The 22,721-nt window shown below is 45.9% G+C and overlaps 1 protein-coding gene and 1 long non-coding RNA gene across 2 annotated transcripts in view; one reads left to right on the top strand and one right to left on the bottom strand.

The window, feature by feature from the left end:
* Positions 1-343: 343 nt before the first annotated feature.
* On the top strand, positions 344-1,728 carry LOC125230312. Its single transcript, XR_007177511.1, has 2 exons — positions 344-1,421; positions 1,682-1,728. It is a non-coding gene; the product is annotated as an uncharacterized LOC125230312 (long non-coding RNA).
* A 993-nt stretch (positions 1,729-2,721) lies between these two features.
* Positions 2,722-22,721, bottom strand: part of LOC125230309 (E3 ubiquitin-protein ligase Ubr3) — a 182,319-nt gene continuing 162,319 nt past the window's right edge. Inside the window, exons 29-35 of the mRNA XM_048135438.1 lie at positions 21,185-21,424; positions 17,580-17,815; positions 10,064-10,272; positions 8,676-8,928; positions 4,189-4,328; positions 3,719-3,837; positions 2,722-2,993 (exon numbers count right to left, since the gene is read on the bottom strand). Coding sequence (XP_047991395.1) covers positions 3,720-3,837; positions 4,189-4,328; positions 8,676-8,928; positions 10,064-10,272; positions 17,580-17,815; positions 21,185-21,424 — 1,196 coding nt within the window. The 3' untranslated portion in view covers positions 2,722-2,993; position 3,719. The remainder of the gene's footprint in view (positions 2,994-3,718; positions 3,838-4,188; positions 4,329-8,675; positions 8,929-10,063; positions 10,273-17,579; positions 17,816-21,184; positions 21,425-22,721) is intronic.

Here is a 22,721-nt window from a genome sequence, read left to right as displayed (position 1 = left end):
CACAGCCCGTCGTCACTCCACGGTATGATCACCCAGGCCATGACCCAGACAAGCGATGGTTGCCAACATTGCGGCACAAAAAAAATCCTATTGAATTAAAATGATATCTATTGCCGTGGTCTAAGGTCTATTACATTTTGGTAGCACATATCTACGAGTTTTCAAAACGTCAAATGATCTGTCATGATTCAATGCTCTTCAAAGATGTTATGTTATGATACAATTTAACTCTTAGCCCACATTATCAATAACGACAATAACATTCAGCTAGCGAAAAACAGGCAGTTGTATCTGCAAACAAAAGTTCAGGTTGAAATGCTGTTAAATAAAACAACAGTGAAATATCAACAACTTTAATTATTGAATATATACATGAACAATATACATACAAGAGTTAACAATCTTCGATTTAGTCGCTGGTGCTAGCACGCGGGTGACGAAAACTTTGTCTCTATACACGTAGGGCTTGATTTAACTTAGCAAGTGTTCTAACAGTGTCTAATGGCTAACCTCAAATAGGCGTATGCTGAGAGGAATTAATTCATATACAAATTGGAAAAAATCGAGGACATAGGCAGTAAAAAATGAGACAATAAATTTGAAAATAACCCATACAGTTTAAAAATATGTTTTACAGTCTTTGACTGCCTACGTCCTATTTATTCGATTTAGATGTATGCTAGCTTCACTAAAATCTACAAAGTTCGTAGGATCAATTCGTTGATTACAAAAATACATTAAATTTCTACATAATTGAAACATTAATTAAAATTTCTAAATGATTTATCGCATAAACACGTTTCAGTAACAACATAACGGTCCGTGACCTAGAGTAATGCCAAAATCCGGATTGCACGAGACGTCAGATCCTAAACTATCGAATAAAGAATACAGCAACAAATATTTGATAACACAATGACGCTGCGCCTGTAGCGTTTATTATTGTATGTATACTCTATTTCAAATACGAAGGCCCGATAGTTGTTGAAACGTAACAAAATGATCGCTAATGTTTGTCTTTTGTTATCTAATTAGGAGAATAGCGAAAGTGATACCACGCCCAAAAAGGGTCTAGCCATGTATCTCTTGTTTTCCTAACCTTATTGTTAAAGCCTAATGACTGCCTCAAGTGTTATCGGGCCTTCGTATTTGAAATTGATTATACATGTTGCTCTGATCGATCAAAGGTCAAAATAGACATACAAAAACAATTTTAAACCGCCCATTATTAACAAATAAATTTAAATAATCACCAAATATATGTTAGGTACCTACAAACCGATCTTTGCACAAACATGAACTAGTCCCAGTGGTTACACATTAACTCCGTATGTAAAACTATCATACAAACTTAATTAACACCAACATGATAATAAGGTTAGAAGCGAGCGTAATAATAAACTAGGGTTTACAAAACTGGCGTTGAATATAACATACATACATACATACATACAATCACGCCTGTATCCCATAAAGGGGTAGGCAGAACACATGAAACTACCAAAGCTTCAGGGCCACTCTTGGCAAATAAGGGGTTAAAAGAAAACGAAACTGTGGCCTTGCAGTGACAGGTTGCCAGCCTCTCGCCTACACCACAATTTAACCCATATCCCATAGTCGCCTTCTACGACACCCACGGAAAGAAAGGGGGTGGTGAAATTCTTAACCCGTCACCACACAGGTTGAATATAAATAAGTAAATAATGGTATGAATGGTTTATATTATATGAAAAAATGTCCACTCCAACGTGTTTCTAACAATATGAGATATCCAACGAGTTATACCAAGTATTTTTAATCATGAATTGCACAAGACTATTTAGTTCAGTGTGGTCACACCACAGCAAAATGGCCCGGTAGAGTGGACATACGAAACCCAGTAAGAATAAGTAATAATTTAATATGTTACATCTAAGTTGTCGGCGACCGAGTCAACAGTAATTACATTCACAGCCAGCGAATTGACGGCGGTACAGCGGACTGTCGACGCCATTTTGTTCGCAGATACATCGCCGGACCTAAAACATCTTGCGGAACACCGCTAAGGCCCGGATAATAAGAATTGATATTTTAAGAAAAAAAACGGCAACTTTTGATCAAGATTTAAAAAAGTAGGCACTGGTCCCGCCAAAAGCGAGGAATCGATGAGCTATCGGCGGGAGAAACGAACAAAATATAGTCGCTTCCGTGTAAAGAAAAGAGACGCGATAATAATTCGTCGCCGAGCGATGCACAATAAATCACTCGCTCTCTCTCTTTTATATGTAAATAATTGGTGGCTTTTGGTGGGACCAGTGCATAAACAGTCCTATAGATATAAAAATGCCCGGGTACCATCGGCAACACTGTTAGCTGTACATTTGTAATCCTTATTACAAGGGTAAAAAGTCAACCGATGGTTAGTTAACAGTGTTGCTGTTAGTACAACAAAAGGGCAAAACGTCACATTTAAATACAAAAACAGTTAAAGAGTGCTACTGACTCTCGGTTTTCTAGATTATAAATGACCGGTGAGAGCGGTCATAGAAACAGATCAGATCTGACATAATCTATGTCGTTCGTCAAATTCGGGTAAAATATAATATAAAAAATCACAAAACTCATCAGCCGTAGGCTATCTACTATATACACCTAGCTTTATCTAGAAGTAGTAATCTAACGATATCGAAGCGATACTCGAGTGGCGTTCTAGTGATGATAGAATATGCCATTTGTCTATATAAATATTGTTATAGTATGGCCGGTTGTGAGGCCAGTTTCGATAGTATTGGCGTAGTACACAGTATGTCCAGTCCGGGATTTCTTTACCACACTTCTTCAGTTGCAAGAATGCAAGACCCTAGAGATCTCATATTTGACTCTGTGAGAAGAAAAAATATGGTACAGAAATAATCATAATCCCTTGATTACAAGTCCTGCAGATTCGTAAGGTCGTTCAAATTAGAAGTGACGGCGATCGGGTCGCCTTGACGCCCGGCAGCTTCAGATGGGCACTGAAAAACAAAACGATATTTATTCATCTTTGAAAACGAATACTCAGAAACGAGATAAGTGCCTCCATACTAATATTATAAATGGGAAAGTGTGTTTGTCTGTTAGTTTGTCCGTCTTTCACGGTAAAACGGAGCGACGGATCGACGCGATTTTTTAAGTAGAGATAGTTGAAGGGATGGAGAGTGACATAGGCTACTTTTTGTCTTTCTAACCGTCTCGAAAATGGGGGGGTGGAAGTTTGTATGGGGCATTCCGCAATTTTAGAATTTAACGCGAGCGAGGCCGCGGGCAAAAGCTAGTACCTACATAAATAACGCTTAACACTTTCACTACCAGACAGAAAATGGCGCACTATGTCATAAGCAGGCTGTAATTTATAACCGCCTGCTTGTATGACCAGAAAACGCCCGTCAGGTTCCGGCATTTGAGCAAAGTTCACGAGTGCCTAGGCAGGTCTTGGTTGCAAAGTGTTAAGTGACAGCAAAATATAGAAAGAGCAGACCACCTGTTCAAGCAGGGTGTCTGCTGGCAATCACCTGGCAGTAGACGGTCGGGACGGCCTTGTACCACGTGGAGGAGGCTGGCGCAAGTGGACTAGGCTAGAAGGATTTGGAAGCAATCGCCCATGATCTTCAAAAGTGGAAGATTCTTCAAAGAGCTCTATGTCCCTAGTGAGGGATAAGAGGATCACATCATCCTCAGAATATAGAAAGGTTGTAGTTACCTCAGAGCGAGTCGCGGTGCCAGACCCAGGTGCGCTTGGTGTGGTCGAAGCGGTGAGCCAGCCACTGCGCCTGCAGTAATTCCGCGCGGTCGATCGACAAGTACAGTGGCTTGCCGCGTCTGCGATACATGGATAATTTTATTATGTGGCGTAGATATAATGCTATTTTTAGTTTTACGTACTTATAGTATGTCATTGTATCGTTTAACAGTGTATTAGTCTTGTAGCCGTAATGCTGCGTAAATATTAAATAAATAAATGAAAATTAAATGAATGAATTGAAATTATATGAATGAAAATTAGGCCAGGTCAGAAGTACTCGAAACCGACGAGCGTGTATGAGAAACGTTATGAAAGTGTGTGAAGCGAAAGTGGTTTGTCAGGATCGTAGTAAATGGAAATCCGTGATCTCTGCCTACCCCTCTGGGAAACAGGCGTGATTGTATGTATGTAAATGAATTATGTGTTACTTGAGGTCTCGGTCCTCCTCGTCGTAGTCGTCGAGGTAGAGCGAGCCCCACAGACAGGCGCGGCGGCCGCGGATGACGATGATGTAGGTGGACGTCACCACCAGGAAGATGCCCGTGCCGCCGCCGCACTCCATCGCGTGCTGAAATACAACACATTTATTCTAACACTGTTGTAAACATAAAGGAACATACCCAAACTACGTGACCATATTTGTGCCGTTTTTTTTTTTCATTTTTTCATCCCATAACCTTCATCATCATCACCAGCCTATATACATATGCGTCTCACTGCTAGCCACGGCTGGGCCAATATTCCACAGGTTACGTGACAAGAAATTAGACCCTCCCGCAGTTTGGGTACGTTCCCTAAGGAACTGTATTGTTGAAAACATTGCTTGTTATACTCCATTTCGAATACGAAGGCCCGATAGCACGTCAGTAGGTCCACCAAGCATGGTCGAGCGATAAATCAGGCCGTCCTTTTCGCACTATTTGTAAGGTCGATAGGGACGGTCTGACATTTTATCGTTTATCACGCGACCGTGCTGGCCTGGCAGGTCAGATCCTTTTTGGCGTGGTACTTTACACGCAGTTTCGCTTTATTTTAGACTTGGTTGTAGTTATGCAGTTTACACCGATATAAATTAGATAATAAAATAAATAATTAAAAAACACGACTGCGGTTTTAAAGCGAACTGAAAAGATGAAAATAATCTTTAGTTATGCTGGTCAGTCAACTTGATTAATAAAGATTAGAATAATGAGTGTTTAGTCAAGTTCATAAATAGCTAAAGCAAAAGTTAATGCTCATGGAGGATATCGTGACCGTACCTGAATATTTTATTTCCATTGCAGTCGGGGGACAATGGACAAAAACCTGACAAGAAGGTCCCCCGACTGCAATTGAAATAAAATATTCAGGTACGGTCACGATATCCTCCATGAGCATTAACTTTTGCTTTAGCTATTTATGAACTTGACTAAACACTCATTATTCTAATCTTTATTAATCAAGTTGACTGACCAGCATAACTAAAGATTATTTTCATCTTTTCAGTTCGCTTTAAAACCGCAGTCGTGTTTTTTAATTTTTTAATTATTTATTTTATTTCTTACATTTTAGTGACCACACAAACGAACCATAATATTAATATTGTCTTTGGTTACCGCGATAGTTACTCATGAAATAAAACTATGGAAACGGATTAAATCGCGTATAATGAATTTAAAATTAATCCGTTTCCATAGTTTTATTTCATGAACCCTAATTATTTTATTTAGGTCATGGTGTTGGTTCTTGATATTTTAGTATGAAACGTGTAGGTAACTTTATTTTGACGACCGGTCTGGCGCAGTCGGTAGTGACCCTGTCTGCTGCGCCGCGGTCCCGGTTTCGAATCCCGGTCCTGAGTCATGGATGTTTTCTATGTATATAAGTATTTATATATTAAATATATCGTTGTCTGAGTACCCACAAGCCTTCTTGAGCTTACCGTGGGCCTCAGCCAATCTGTGTAAGAATGTCCTATAATATTCATTATTTATTTATTTTATTTAACGGCATTCGCTTTTAGACACTTGTACTTTTGTTCTGTGCTTTAAGCACTGAAAACATATCTATTGCATAGCCATAACTCGAGTACGGAGGATAGAGAATGGCACACCGTAACAACAACACTCTTTTTCTGCATCCCCTCCCCATACAAACAGATCCTTCACTTGCCCGCAAAACTACAAATACTTACGTTTTTTTTAAGTAATACTAATGAGTTCCCACGTAAAACAGCAGAATAGTAGTGACGCAGCCCTGGCCCGGCGTTGGACCGCGTACATGGCCTCACTCGATTCTAACTATGAGGGCCTTCAACCACGTGCCCGACGCACGACTCTATGTATGAGGGCGCCTTGGGCGCCCGGCCTTTAACCGAGTGCGTCGGGCTTCGCCTGACTCTATGTATGAGGGCGCCTTGGGCGCCCGGCCTTCAACCGAGTGCGTCGGGCTTCGCCCGACTCTATGTATGAGGGCGCCTTGGGCGCCCGGCCTTCAACCGAGTGCGTCGGGCTTCGCCCGACTCTATGTATGAGGGCGCCCGGCTTCCAACCGAGTGCGTCGGGCTTCGTCCGACTCCGGCCTTCAACCGAGTGCGTCGGGCTTCGCCCGACTCTATTTATGAGACCGCCTTGAGCACTCGGCCTTCAACCGAGTGCGTCGGGCTTCGCCCGACTCTATGTATGAGGGCGGCTTGGGCGCCCGGCCTCCAACCGAGTGCGTCGGGCTTCGTCCGACTCTATGTATGAGGGCACCTTGGGCCGCCCGGCGTTCAACCGCGTGCGTCGGGCTTCGCTCGACTCTATGTATGAGGGCGCCTTGGGCGCTCGGCCTTCAACCGCGTGCGTCGGGCTTCGTCCGACTCTATGTATGAGGGCACCTTGGGCCGCCCGGCGTTCAACCGCGTGCGTCGGGCATCGCCCGACTCTATGTATGAGGGCGCCTTGGGCGCCCGGCCTTCAACCGCGTGCGTCGGGCTTCGCCCGACTCTATGTATAAGGGCGCCTTGGGCGCCCGGCCTTCAACCGCGTGCGTCGGACTTCGTCCGACTTTATGTATGAGGGCGCCTTGGGTGCCCGGCCTTCAACCTCGTGCGTCGGGCTTCGCCCGGCCTTGGACCGCGTCCGTCGGGCTTCGCACGACTCTAAGTATGTGGGCGCCTTCCGGCCTTCGGCCGCATGAAATTGGTCAATATGCTATCTCAGGCTCGGAATAAATAGCTTTGAATATGTATAGAACTCTCAGATATTTAGAAACTTTTTAGAAAAGTTAAAGGTAGTAGCTTCTTGAATCCATACAACAAATTATACGCGAGTCCCAGAAAACTACCAGTACCTACCTAATGCCAAATGATCTACAACTACAGATGAACGTTATACTATGCTTAATGAGATTCTTCTAATTGTTATTCGGCCAAAGAAACCGTCGGTGAACCGCTGTTGGCGTGCCGAAAACGATTGTATTTTTTCTCGGAATTTTTTTTTGTATCTTTATGATCCTATTACCTAATAAACAGACGTAAATGTACCTAGATTAAGTTTTAACGTGTTCAACCCTATTCGCGCGATTCATAGTCTATTAACTATTAGGTCCCCGAATAACACCTATTGTTATTCCGGATACCTATATTTTCTATTATCCTCTATCTAAAGTCTTCATTTTAATGTCTCGTTCAATAATATTTGGTTTTTATATTAGATTTGTTTAAGTTACATATTTTGAAAACTCTTAATCTCTCAAAACAAGACATAAACGCATATAATGTGTATATATTATTAATCGCCTTTAAAAGCTCTTCATTTTGATACCCCACTCGATAGGTTTGCAAATTTTTTTTTTCTAAAGTTTGCGTATTATGACGTAATACGCCCGCCATATTGCATTTTAAGTGACGTCACATATCCTATGTTCATTGGGGTGACGTAAGGATTCCAATGATACATCACTCATTTAAATCGGTTAAGGCATTCGGGAGTTATGGTGGAACAAAGAAACTCACATACATACATACTTACATACTTACAAACATGAACGCTGAAAACAATACACTCTTTTTTGGGGCAGTCGTGTAAAAAGGCAAACATTACAAGCCCTTTTATTAAGTTTCAAGATCTATCTATCGGGCCTTCGTATTTGAAATGGAATATACTCGATCGTTATAAATTTAAATAAGTCTACAGTAGTTAAGTAGTGAAATTGGTAAGATGTTGTGATCCTACCGGCTGCGCCAGAGATTGATTTTATTAAGGTTGTATTCTGGTGGTGATATGTTGTCCTTCTGGATCGATCCTATCGACTAGGAAATGGCGGCTGAAGACCGCGATCACTCGAGGAAGACCCTGTGTGAAGGAATAGTTGTACACGATCAAGCATGGTTCTTCACTCTAGGCGAGAATTAAGACACCAGCGGCGCGCTATCCAACCTCTGTCACTGGACACGGCCATATTCTCCTGCCAGCTTTGCAGTCTCACCTGCCCAGCCTCGGCGACTTGGTGCTGCCGGCAGCAGGGCTGCTTGAGACACACACCCACAGAGGAGACAGACGGAGGCTTCTTTAGGCACAGCTCCGCACTGAAGGTAGACTCGCTCGTGGTAGAACAGATCATAATCTCGTGAGACATCTCACCTGCACAGCCTCGGCGACTTGGTGCTGGCGAGAGCAGGGCTACTTGAGAAACACTAACGGCTCAGCCACGACATTGGTCTAAGTGCGACAGCGGCGAGCGGCGGCCATACATTGAAGCGAGACACAGCGATGGGACTTTTCATTCGCACGTTTGGCTGCCGCTCACCGCTGCCGCGCTTAGACCAATGTCGTGGCTGGGCCGTAAGGTCCCACAGAGCAGACAGACGGAGGCTTCTTTAGGCACAGCTCCGCACTGAAGGCAGACGCGCTCGTGGTAGAACGGCTGATCATAGTCTAGAAGGCATTCTCACCTGCACAGCCTCGGCGACTTGGTGCTGTCGACAGCAGGGCTGCTTGAGACACACTAGGGTCCCGCAGAGGAGACAGACTGACGCTTCTTTAGGCACAGCTCCGCACTGAAGGCAGACGCGCTCGTGGTAGTAGGAGAACAGGCGGTCGTAGTCGCGCGGGAGGGCTAGTAGCGCTGGTGGCAGCCACGACACGTGCAGGGAGCGGAGGATGCGCCGCACGGCGAGGCGGCCGCCGCGGGCCGCTTGGCTGAGTCTGTAACACATGAAGATTATTATTATTCAAATAATTAATGAATCTACGGTTGTATTCACGTTATTATATCGCTATTGCTGCGACATATTTCGGGCCAATTCGGAGGCCCCTCTTCAAGCATATAGGACTTCACGCGGCGGCTAAACTCCGTGAACTGGATTCATAATTTGAATATGTCTCACGAAAGTTTAACGTGTATAATTATTATTATTGTTTGTCTTTACCATATCTCGGGACCACGGGGTCCCGGAGTTTTGGGTAGCGTTCGCAGGGACGAAGCCAACAGCGCAGAGGCCCTTATTATTATTTGGAGCCTGTCGTATCCCACTGCTGGGCAAAGGCCCCAATCTTTCCATTTATCTCTATTCAAAGCGGTACCATTCCTTCAAGTTCGTCCCGCCATCGCTGACGGAGTCTGCGCGATTTCGATTGGAATTTTCGGGCTCCATGGTGATTCTGCCTCACAACTCATTCGATATCCGGTAGACGTGACCAGCCCAATCCCATTTTAACTACGTGAAGAATACAATTACATTACTAAACTGCTAAAACTTGACACTCTTAAAGATTATTAGAGTAATGACGTACGACGACATATTATACGACGACATATTATTTGTATTCTTTTTTGTAATATTTATCGTTTATGTCTTGTTTTGTATTTTGTAGTTTCACAGTGCCTTAGTGTAAACTGTAATGCTGTGTTACTTTTTGATTAAATAAATAAAATAAATAAATAAATAAATACGGTTTTGGAAGCCACATGGGCTGATTTGGGTAGCAGTAGCACTAGTAGCAATCTTCTTCAACATCCTCGATTCATGACTAATGAGCTCCGGCAACATCTCGGAGTTTGAATTTTCAACATTTCCAGCATCTCCTGAGGATGATTGTATTTTTGGTGGTGGTTTCTTATATTATTGCAGTGGGAGGGAAACATGGGCACTAATTAAACAGGCCGTAGGCTACATGAGCTTCTCAAGACTCCTCCTCCGCTCCAACTTTCTGGTCCGCTGGCGCGCCTCTCAGGCTCGGGCCTTCGGCTTACGCTGGGTTTCGAAGCTCCAACGTTGTCTGTTTGCGGATTAGCAAAGTAATTTTCTAGATTTTGATTATAATGGATTCCTCGAAGTACCTTCTGGCGGCCGCGCGGGCCAGCTGGGGCGCGTGGTGCGGCAAGGCGGCGGCGGCCACGTCCTCCGCGGCCTGCGTGCACAGCTCCAGGTAGTGCGCCAGCGCGGGGAACTCCGCCTCGCACGACGGCACCGCGGGCAGCGAGCCGCCGTACAGGTGGTGGCGGAGCAACGCCGACACGCGCAGGAACGGCAGCAGCAGCTCTTGCAACTGTGGACATAAGTAAAGTTCTAGCGATCGGTATACTACACGGGGGCGGCCGTTTACAACCGCGTACCCGACAATATCAAAAATGCAACTACCATGGCGGGTTTTAAATCCATACTAATATTATAAATGGGAGTGTGTGTGCCTGTTTGTTTGTCCGCCCTTCACGGCAAAACGGAGCGACGAATTGTCGTGATTTTTTAAGTGGAGATAGTTGAAGGGATGGAGAGTGACATAGGCTACTTTTTGTCTCTTTGTAACGCGAGCGAAGCCGAAGCGAAGCTAGTTTAAACTAAAAACGTGGCTCATGACCGAGCTTTATACGACTACGCAGAATACTTTAACGTAGCTTGAAGCATTCTGCGAAGTCACGACATATTTTCATAACATTATTACCAACTATAATTTAACGTATATTTTAATGAGTAATTTCTCTATTTGAACATATTTTTAGCTGAAACATGTTAAATTATGTCGAACCGTATTGAACCTTATTGTATTTTATAATTAATTGCCTATTGTTCACTTATTACGACTCGTAACTTTTCGTTATTAATAAAATTTGTTTGTAATTCCGTTACATTATGATCTTCAGCGACCAATTCTCTAGTATACTACACCTGTCAGGTCTGAAATAGACAAAATACACCAAAGAAAGCGCGACCCACGTAGTTCAAAAGCCGAATCCAGTTTTCCACTTTAGGCAACGAATACCTTAAACGTTAGTAAACAGCTCCAGGCAACTTGAGCCTAATAGGGGTTCAGTTTATAATAGTAATGATTTGCAAAATCTTTTTAGTAAATATCAGTAAACTTTATTCCTAAAGATTGTCCTCAAGTGAATTCTGTTGAGCGATAAAATCGAACATTAATATCAGCTATTTGCTGCTGCTTGACTGGCAGCAGACGCAGAACTTAGGAACTGGAATATGATTTGGTGTTAGCTGAAGACACACACCTGCTGCTCCATGTGTGCCACATCCACATCCTCGCTGGCACCAGGTTCATCTTCAGTGAACAGTTCTGATCCCGCCACAGTTCTGACCTGTAGCAGTAATCTAGCCGCTTTCGCCAGCCCTCAGGGTTAAGTGGCAATCCTCAGCGCTATTACAGTTAGCAGAAATCGATGACAATCTGTTAATAGCTGGAAAATATAGCAGACATACCTGCCGCTCCATGTGTGCCAAGTCCACGTCTTCACTCGCACCAGGCTCATCTTCAGTGAACAGCTCTGACCCCGCCAGGGCCTGCAGTAACAGCCTGGCAGCTTTAGCGAGTCCTAAGGGTCGATTTAGCAGGCCCTAAAGCCACTAGACCAGGAACTGAGTGAAGTAGCACACGATCTGGTAGTAGCTGAACACATACCTGTTTTTTTTTTCCTTTAATTTAAAGACACATACCTGTCGCTAAAGCCACGCTGTCCATATCTTTGCCAGCACTAGACTTGTCCTCAGTAAAGATCTCCGAACCTGTCAGGTCCTGCAGCAGTAATCTAGCCGCTTTCGACAGCCCTGCGAGTTAAGTGGCAGCCGCCAGCGCTACTACAGTTAGCAGCAATCGACGACAATCTGTTAATAGCTGCACGTCATAGCACACATACCTGCCGCTCCATGTGTGCCAAGTCCACGTCTTCACTCGCACCAGGCTCATCTTCAGTGAACAGCTCTGACCCCGCCAGGGCCTGCAGTAACAGCCTGGCAGCTTTAGCGAGTCCTAAGGGTCGATTTAGCAGGCCCTAAAGCTACTAGACCAGGAACTGAGTGAAGTAGCACACGATCTGGTAGTAGCTGAACACATACCTGTTTTTTTTTCCTTTAATTTAAAGACACATACCTGTCGCTAAAGCCACGCTGTCCATATCTTTGCCAGCACTAGACTTGTCCTCAGTAAAGATCTCCGAACCTGTCAGGTCCTGCAGCAGTAATCTAGCCGCTTTCGACAGCCCTGCGAGTTAAGAGGCCGGTTCGATGGGTAAAAATTCAGTATCTGTCAAATTACCCCATTTACACACACTAACGCACGTCACACTCACCAATATACTTTTCGCACACTACCGCAATTTATTGGAAGAGGTCAGTGACCCTCATAGAGGAACTTAAGACAGGTCTATAGTTTTACTGAAGATCAGTTGTAACGTTACAATCCCATCAAAAACATTAATGTGAAATGTGAGCCAAGTTCAATATTATATAAGTATGCCTTGGTTGTTGACAATGTTGACGTAAACGACAAAATCATTGAGATCTAAAGGGTGCCAAGTTCAATGGCCAGTCCTCAATTTTTTTTATAACAATTGATAACATAAAATATCATTTATATTCAACATTGATTTTATTCGTTCTCTTTGTGAGGAAAAATATGAAAAGGTAATAATTCTGTAGTCCAGTTATGTAGCTTATAGAATAACATTATTTTAAAACTAAAAGACGGTCGTACATATTCAAATTTATCAAGATGCCGACAGCAGCCAACCGCATTTTAGTTACAATTTTAAGAGGCCTTATTCCTAAAGACGAGCGTTTTTTGCAAAATGTAACCTTTTTCATTCAAAATTATAAAGAAACTATAAATGATTATTAATAAAATGATAATGTTCCTAAAAGTACATATCTTAAGCTAGAAAGTCAATTGGTAATACTTTAAAATATGTCTTTTTATACTTCTAAAAAATCAGTTTTTTCGGAAGACGTTTTCAAATTTCGTAGTGGGATAACTCGTTTAGAATAGTGATTGTGCTGTTAAAAATGTTATTTGGGATAATAAATGATCACAATCCTATTTGTTATATCCTGTACGAGTTAGCTAATACTTTGACATTTTAAGATTTACTTGAAATCGTGGATAAATAACCTTCCGTATCCTCCCCATTTTTTCGATAAAAAGAGGTTTACATTATGTATTTTACCTGCGATTCCTGCATTTTTTGTAACTCTTAAATAATATTATCCTAAACTAGAACTTCTTTTTGACCTATAAGAAAAAAATCATACATATAAGACATACCTTTCTGTCTATAGATATTTTTTAAAACACCTAAAATTCGAATAAAAGACACTGTGCTAACGCGAGCCCGCTCAGTCTGCGCCGAGCGCTCGAAGACAACGGACCTGCGTTTGATCGTCCGGCGCACCTAGCTTTCGTAAGCAGCTCGATAGTTCCGAGAAGTGCCGTAAACTGCGACTAAACAAATCTTGATCCTTTTTACACCTTATGCAAATTTAGCATTCGACATGCTTTTCATATGATTTTGGATTTTAAGTTATACGTGAAGTTTGTTGAGAATTTGAATTATTATTATATTTTGGGACCATGATGAGGTTCTGGTTCTCATGATGATGGAGTCAGGCAGGAAATGTTCAACAGAACTGCTATTCTACTTATCATAACTCCACCATGTTTGGGCTCATTAGATTTGGGCCGACGAGCACCATCGAACTAGATGAGGTCCAAGGTCTCATGATGGAGTCAGGAGGTGGTCAACAGAACTGCTATTCTCCTCATCATAACCACATCATGTTTGGGCTCATTAGATTTGGGCCGACGAGCACCATCGATCTAGACGAAGTTCAAGGTCTCATGATGGAGTCAGGAGGTGGTCAACAGAACTGCTATTCTCCTCATCATAACCCCATCATGTTTGGGCTCATTAGATTTGGGCCGACGAGCACCATCGAACTAGATGAGGTCCAAGGTCTCATGATGGAGTCAGGAGGTGGTCAACAGAACTGCTATTCTCCTCATCATAACCCCATCATGTTTGGGCTCATTAGATTTGGGCTGACGAGCACCATCGATCTAGACGAAGTCCAAGGTCTCATGATGGAGTCAGGAGGTGGTCAACAGAACTGCTATTCTCCTCATTATAACCCCATCATGTTTGGGCTCATTAGATTTGGGCCGACGAGCACCATCGAACTAGATGAGGTCCAAGGTCTCATGATGGAGTCAGGAGGTGGTCAACAGAACTGCTATTCTCCTCATCATAACCCCATCATGTTTGGGCTCATTAGATTTGGGCCGACGAGTACCATCGAACTAGATGAGGTCCAAGGTCTCATGATGGAGTCAGGAGGTGGTCAACAGAACTGCTATTCTCCTCATCATAAGCCCATCATGTTTGGGCTCATTAGATTTGGGCCGACGAGCACCATCGAACTAGATGAGGTCCAAGGTCTCATTATGGAGTCAGGAGGTGGTCAACAGAACTGCTATTCTCCCCATCATAACCCCATCATGTTTGGGCTCATTAGATTTGGGCCGACGAGCACCATCGAACTAGATGAGGTCCAAGGTCTCATGATGGAGTCAGGAGGTGGTCAACAGAACTGCTATTCTCCTCATCATAACCCCATCATGTTTGGGCTCATTAGATTTGGGCTGACGAGCACCATCGATCTAGACGAAGTCCAAGGTCTCATGATGGAGTCAGGAGGTGGTCAACAGAACTGCTATTCTCCTCATTATAACCCCATCATGTTTGGGCTCAATAGATTTGGGCCGACGAGCACCATCGAATTAGATGAGGTCCAAGGTCTCATGATGGAGTCAGGAGGTGGTCAACAGAACTGCTATTCTCCTCATCATAACCCCATCATGTTTGGGCTCATTAGATTTGGGCTGACGAGCACCATCGATCTAGACGAGGTCCAGGATTTAATGATGGAGTCAGGAGGTGGTCAACAGAACTACTATTCAGGAAATTTGTGGTTATTCGATATTCTCTTTATTTGTAGATTATTTTCTACAAGGACGTAAGAATGGGCAAAAGGAATAAAAATCAACAATTTGGAAAAGTAAAACGAAAATATATGAAAAAAAAGAAGCCGATTGAAACGTAAGTAATTAAAATTATGTTGATTGTTGTATTATTATAATATATCATTTGAATTTTGACTATTGAATTGTTACTAGTAAATAATTGTACTAATAAATTGTCCAACTGTGGAATGAATTGTTGCCAGCGGTATTTCCGGACCGATGCGACCTTCAAACCTTCAAGAAAAGAACGTACATCTATCTTAAAGGCCGGCAACGCACCTCCAACACTTCTGGTGCTTCGGGTGTCCATAGCCGGCAGTGATCGCTTAACATCAGGCAACTTGTCTGCTCGTTTGCCTCCTATCCCATAAAAAAAACGTTTAATAATTTTTAAGAAAAAAAAACCGCCGCCTTTTGGGTTCTGATGAAAGCTACTTGCGAATGTTGGATTATGTACAAATACATACATACAATCACGCCTGTATCCCATAAAGGGGTAGGCAGAGCACATGTAGAAATGTGTAGGTATTTTTTAAAACTGCTTTTAATGCTTTAATTATTAAATTTTTTAAATCTGTCCAGTAACGACGGAGATATCGAGGAACAAACAAAAAAAAAACAGACGAATTGAGAACCGTCCTTCCTTGAGAGATTTGAGGCGATGGTTAAAAAGTGACACAACATCATGAGCAGTCCCACTGCACCAAATGTCACTATTCTGGACGTAAGTGCATGCTGTTCTTATAAAAATATGAAAGTCACTATAACTGTGCCGTTTAGATTTAGGGAGTTCCGGTCTGACCATCATCAACAGTTCCACTGCACCAAATGTCATTGTTCCGTACGTAAATGCATGCTATTCATATAAAAACACAAAAATCGCCATATGTATGCCTTTTAGACTTGAGGAGTTCCCTGGATTTCTCCAGGATCCCATCATCAGAACTGGGTTCTGATAAAAATGGGACCAATCAGTATGCATATACATTCAATAAAAAAACAGAAATCACTATTAAACTATTCTCTAATTTCAAGTTCCTAACTAAAATTTTCCTAATAAAAAAAAAACAAATTGATCCCGATACAAACTTTCACCCCCTTTTTCCCTCTACTAGGGGTGTAAATTTTCATAATCGATTCTTATCTCTTCGAAATTTTGTTAATGCAATCTATACAAATTTCGACTTTCTAGCTTTCGTAGTTTCGGCTCAGCGGTGTTGGTTGTTGAATCAATGAATTAGGAAACCTGTATTTATATATGTATATGTAGACTACTATACTTTTACTACATTCATCACCTTATTTACTACTACCATACCATGAACAGGAAATTCCCCGTATAAAATTGAAAATTATGTTATTACCAATTTAATTCAAAACTATCAAGATTATTTGTGTCGGCGTTGAAACGCGCGTTGAGTTGCAGGTGCTCGCGTACCGAGCGCCAACGCCATCTATCGATGGCCGTTTCGTGAAATTGATGAGCGCTCTAAGGAATAAGGAGTCTTAAGTAAGTATATATCTAAAATTGGAAGTGTTTCCTGATTTATATTACACACTATTTTGCATACACATACTTAAAGTTTATAATTATCAAGAAAGCCTTTTGTTTGCCTAAAAAGTTTTCGAAGTAATTGCCATTTGATTCGAAGTATTTTCAGACAGAAATTGATTTCGTTTAACTTCCATTTACTGTATTTTAGTAGCATAATAATACACATGTAAACTACTGAATTTTTAGTTTAGGATATAAATAATGCGACGACATCAATTCTAGCAGTCTAAAGCATACAGAATTGAGCTGAGCTCACTCAGACGTGACCACTATTTGCGGGTTTTCTTAAACGAGCGTCAGGAAAACACTCATAATTAATTCAGGGAGTAACTTTTCCTTGATGTCAACTACTGATTTTGTAGATAAGAAGACGCGCTATTTAAAACAAGTACTGTTCTTATCAATAAGTATATACTGAGACTAAAACCAGACGTAGAAAACTACCAATTTTGCGATTTTCTACTTTGTGACATTGACGGACTCTTAAGTGGCAGCCGCCAGCGCTACTACAGTTAGCAGCAATCGACGACAATCTGTTAATAGCTGCACGTCATAGCACACATACCTGACGCTCCATGTGTGCCACGTCCACGTCTTCACTCGCACCAGGCTCATCTTCAGTGAACAGCTCTGACCCCGCCAGGGCCTGCAGTAATAGCCTGGCAGCTTTAGCGAGTCCTAAGGGTCGATTTAGCAGGCCCTAAAGCCACTAGACCAGGAACTGAGTGAAGTAGCACACGATCTGGTAGTAGCTGAACACATACCTGTTTTTTTTCCTTTAATTTAAAGACACATACCTGTCGCTAAAGCCACGCTGTCCATATCTTTGCCAGCACTAGACTTGTCCTCAGTAAAGATCTCCGAACCTGTCAGGTCCTGCAGCAGTAATCTAGCCGCTTTCGACAGCCCTGCGAGTTAAGTGGCAGCCGCCAGCGCTACTACAGTTAGCAGCAATCGACGACAATCAGTTAATAGCTGTACGTTATAGCCGACATACCTGACGCTCCATGTGTGCCACGTCCACGTCTTCACTCGCACCAGGCTCATCTTCAGTGAACAGCTCTGACCCCGCCAGCGCCTGCAGTAATAGCCTGGCAGCTTGTGCGAGCCCTGAGGGTTGAGTGGCAGCTCCTAAAGCCACTCGGCCGGCGGCGGAGGCGCAGGCGAGGAATTGGCAGACGATCTGGTAGTAGCTGAGAGCGTATAGCGCTTGGACTATGCAGGTGAAGTGTTCTGCGGAGAATAATAATGTTATGTAAACGAATACTAATATAAAATGTTAATTTCTTGCATAAAACAACAGTAGTATAGATTCTCTTTTTTCTCAGTGATTTCTCTTCACTTGACGCGGTCTAGGGCCATATGGACCGCCATCTGCATGGAACCACAAGCTTTCTTCACGGTGTCAGCCCACCTTAGCGGTATTCCACCCCTGGCGGCTCTCAGCTATTTGTCACGAGATAAATACTCAGGTTCTTCGGGCATATCATGCGTTCTAACCGGTACACTTTTCAAAGGAACAATATGCTCGGCAAAGTCGAAGGCCGACGTTCCAAGGGTAGTACAGACAGGGCGTCGTTTAAAGGGGTGGGGGGTGTGGAATGTACTTACGAGGAGCCATATAAGTAGGATGGAAACAAGACGTGCATCAGCAGCGCTAGTGGATTTCTGAACAACAGCGGTATAGGACGTCGCTGCGGGTCGGTATTGGGAGGACTTGCAGGTTCTGCAGGCGAGCCATAGTTCCCGCTAGGTAATATACTAACGTCGAGCCATAATTATAAGGTGGATCTTTTGACGCCAATAGTAAGAAATGCATCAACAGCGCTAGAGGATTTCTGAACAACAGTGGTATATCTATAGGTCGTCGCTGCGGTGCGGCATAGATTAAATATAAGAAGTTCGTCCGGCGTCATCGACGTGTGGCGTAGTGTATGCGCGTTCTTAGACGGTCGCATTTTAACGTATGCGACGGTATGATCTTCTCATGTTTAATCTACGGGAGCGGTTATCGGAGGACCGGCGGGTCTAAGAGACAGCGGTGAATCGGTGATAGTTACGGGGAGCCATGTAGGGTGGATCCTGCGGCGCCAGCAGTAAGAAGTGCATGAGCAGCGCCAGCGGATCCCTCAGCAGCAGCGGTACGGGGCGCTGCTGCGGCGCGGGCACGGGCGGGCTGGCGGGGCCGGCGGGCGGGTCTAAGAGACAGCGGTGAATCGGTGATAGTTACGGGGAGCCATGTAGGGTGGATCCTGCGGCGCCAGCAGTAAGAAGTGCATGAGCAGCGCCAGCGGATCCCTCAGCAGCAGCGGTACGGGGCGCTGTTGCGGCGCGGGCACGGGCGGGCTGGCGGGGCCGGCGGGCGGGTCTAAGAGACAGCGGTGAATCGGTGATAGTTACGGGGAGCCATGTAGGGTGGATCCTGCGGCGCCAGCAGTAAGAAGTGCATGAGCAGCGCCAGCGGATCCCTCAGCAGCAGCGGTACGGGGCGCTGTTGCGGCGCGGGCACGGGCGGGCTGGCGGGGCCGGCGGGCGGGTCTAAGACAGCGGTGAATCGGTGATAGTTACGGGGAGCCATGTAGGGTGGATCCTGCGGCGCCAGCAGTAAGAAGTGCATGAGCAGCGCCAGCGGATCCCTCAGCAGCAGCGGTACGGGGCGCTGTTGCGGCGCGGGCACGGGCGGGCTGGCGGGGCCGGCGGGCGGGTCTAAGAGACAGCGGTGAATCGGTGATAGTTACGGGGAGCCATGTAGGGTGGATCCTGCGGCGCCAGCAGTAAGAAGTGCATGAGCAGCGCCAGCGGATCCCTCAGCAGCAGCGGTACGGGGCGCTGTTGCGGCGCGGGCACGGGCGGGCTGGCGGGGCCGGCGGGCGGGTCTAAGAGACAGCGGTGAATCGGTGATAGTTACGGGGAGCCATGTAGGGTGGATCCTGCGGCGCCAGCAGTAAGAAGTGCATGAGCAGCGCCAGCGGATCCCTCAGCAGCAGCGGTACGGGGCGCTGTTGCGGCGCGGGCACGGGCGGGCTGGCGGGGCCGGCGGGCGGGTCTAAGAGACAGCGGTGAATCGGTGATAGTTACGGGGAGCCATGTAGGGTGGATCCTGCGGCGCCAGCAGTAAGAAGTGCATGAGCAGCGCCAGCGGATCCCTCAGCAGCAGCGGTACGGGGCGCTGTTGCGGCGCGGGCACGGGCGGGCTGGCGGGGCCGGCGGGCGGGTCTAAGACAGCGGTGAATCGGTGATAGTTACGGGGAGCCATGTAGGGTGGATCCTGCGGCGCCAGCAGTAAGAAGTGCATGAGCAGCGCCAGCGGATCCCTCAGCAGCAGCGGTACGGGGCGCTGTTGCGGCGCGGGCACGGGCGGGCTGGCGGGGCCGGCGGGCGGGTCTAAGAGACAGCGGTGAATCGGTGATAGTTACGGGGAGCCATGTAGGGTGGATCCTGCGGCGCCAGCAGTAAGAAGTGCATGAGCAGCGCCAGCGGATCCCTCAGCAGCAGCGGTACGGGGCGCTGTTGCGGCGCGGGCACGGGCGGGCTGGCGGGGCCGGCGGGCGGGTCTAAGAGACAGCGGTGAATCGGTGATAGTTACGGGGAGCCATGTAGGGTGGATCCTGCGGCGCCAGCAGTAAGAAGTGCATGAGCAGCGCCAGCGGATCCCTCAGCAGCAGCGGTACGGGGCGCTGTTGCGGCGCGGGCACGGGCGGGCTGGCGGGGCCGGCGGGCGGGTCTAAGAGACAGCGGTGAATCGGTGATAGTTACGGGGAGCCATGTAGGGTGGATCCTGCGGCGCCAGCAGTAAGAAGTGCATGAGCAGCGCCAGCGGATCCCTCAGCAGCAGCGGTACGGGGCGCTGTTGCGGCGCGGGCACGGGCGGGCTGGCGGGGCCGGCGGGCGGGTCTAAGACAGCGGTGAATCGGTGATAGTTACGGGGAGCCATGTAGGGTGGATCCTGCGGCGCCAGCAGTAAGAAGTGCATGAGCAGCGCCAGCGGATCCCTCAGCAGCAGCGGTACGGGGCGCTGCTGCGGCGCGGGCACGGGCGGGCTGGCGGGGCCGGCGGGCGGGTCTAAGAGACAGCGGTGAATCGGTGATAGTTACGGGGAGCCATGTAGGGTGGATCCTGCGGCGCCAGCAGTAAGAAGTGCATGAGCAGCGCCAGCGGATCCCTCAGCAGCAGCGGTACGGGGCGCTGTTGCGGCGCGGGCACGGGCGGGCTGGCGGGGCCGGCGGGCGGGTCTAAGACAGCGGTGAATCGGTGATAGTTACGGGGAGCCATGTAGGGTGGATCCTGCGGCGCCAGCAGTAAGAAGTGCATGAGCAGCGCCAGCGGATCCCTCAGCAGCAGCGGTACGGGGCGCTGTTGCGGCGCGGGCACGGGCGGGCTGGCGGGGCCGGCGGGCGGGTCTAAGAGACAGCGGTGAATCGGTGATAGTTACGGGGAGCCATGTAGGGTGGATCCTGCGGCGCCAGCAGTAAGAAGTGCATGAGCAGCGCCAGCGGATCCCTCAGCAGCAGCGGTACGGGGCGCTGTTGCGGCGCGGGCACGGGCGGGCTGGCGGGGCCGGCGGGCGGGTCTAAGAGACAGCGGTGAATCGGTGATAGTTACGGGGAGCCATGTAGGGTGGATCCTGCGGCGCCAGCAGTAAGAAGTGCATGAGCAGCGCCAGCGGATCCCTCAGCAGCAGCGGTACGGGGCGCTGTTGCGGCGCGGGCACGGGCGGGCTGGCGGGGCCGGCGGGCGGGTCGAGGGCGGCGGGCCACAGCTCCTGCCACGTGGCCGCCGCGCCCAGCCCGCCGCCCGCGCGGACCATGCGCGCGTGCGCGCCCGCCACCACCATCAGGGGCACTGTGGAAACGGTAACACATTATTTATTACTCCCATCACTGAAAATCGAAACCTACACAGTAGTATGTTGCTTCTGGAAGGTTATGTATGAAAATTTTGGCATAATTAATGGAAGATTTTTTTTGATTGGGATATGTACATTATAGGCCGAAGTTATTTTTCATCAACCCTCCCCATCCCTCCCCCTCTGCGTCACCCCTCTTCCCCCCTTAAATAGCCGAAAATGTGGTTTTTCGCGATTTCTGACAAAACCGTTGAAGATACAGAAAAAGTGTGTATCAATAAAGTAATCCTTAATAAATTTACTACAAATCATTCATTGACACTTTGGTTCTAGCACTTATAGTTTTCGCGTGATCCATCACGAAAGTTGGTCCTTTGCTGCAATTTTCTTTAGTGAATGTTAAGTTTTCTCCCAAATTACTTACGAAATCTGTTTGATATTACTAAAATAATATAAACTGAAAATGAATTTCAGGGAGAAAAATCACTACCATGGGTGGAACTTGAACTCACGGATTCTAGATTGATACTCCAGGGCTCTACCAACAGCTACCAAAAGCTCATCCCCAGTCATCGATATACTATATGGATCAATGGTACTCCTAGCGACTACTACCGTGAAAATATTACGTCTTAAATAGTTACTGGAATTCCAAGACATATTGGAAATTCCACCCATGGTAGTGATTTTCCCCCTTAATTTTATTTTAGTCATGAGTTACAATATTTTAGTCATATCAAACAAATTTCGACGATTTCGTAAGCATTTTGGGCGAAAACTTAACATTCATTAAAGAAAATTGCAGCAAAGGACCAACTTTCGTGACGGATCGCGCGAAAACTATAAGTGCTAGAACCAAAGTGTTAATGAATGATTTGTAGTAAATTTATTAAGGATTACTTTGTTCCTACGCGCTTTTTCTGTATCTTCAACATTTTTGTCAGAAATCGAGAAAAACCACATTTTCGGCACTTTAAGGGAGGGTAGAGGGGTGACGCAGAGGGGGGAGGGGTGGGGAGGGTTGATGAAAAATAACTTCGGTCTATAAGGTACATATTTCAATTAAAAAAAAACTTCCATTAATTATGCCGTAATTTTAGCTAATTTCCCCCTACTACAGGGTGTACTTTAATAATAGATCAATAAATGAGTAATTCCCGACAAAATTGTACATTTCGACCACATCTTTGATTTGAGACTTGATAGGCTGATAGTCCATGATTCCCAAAATATCTCAGGTGGTTTCCTTTCTTGTTACCGAAAATGTATGGAACTCTGGTACCAAAAAGGAAC

The sequence above is a fragment of the Leguminivora glycinivorella genome, chromosome 10, assembly GCF_023078275.1.
Source record: "Leguminivora glycinivorella isolate SPB_JAAS2020 chromosome 10, LegGlyc_1.1, whole genome shotgun sequence".
Lineage (NCBI taxonomy): Eukaryota > Metazoa > Arthropoda > Insecta > Lepidoptera > Tortricidae > Leguminivora > Leguminivora glycinivorella.
This window is presented reverse-complemented; position numbering and strand designations above follow the sequence as displayed.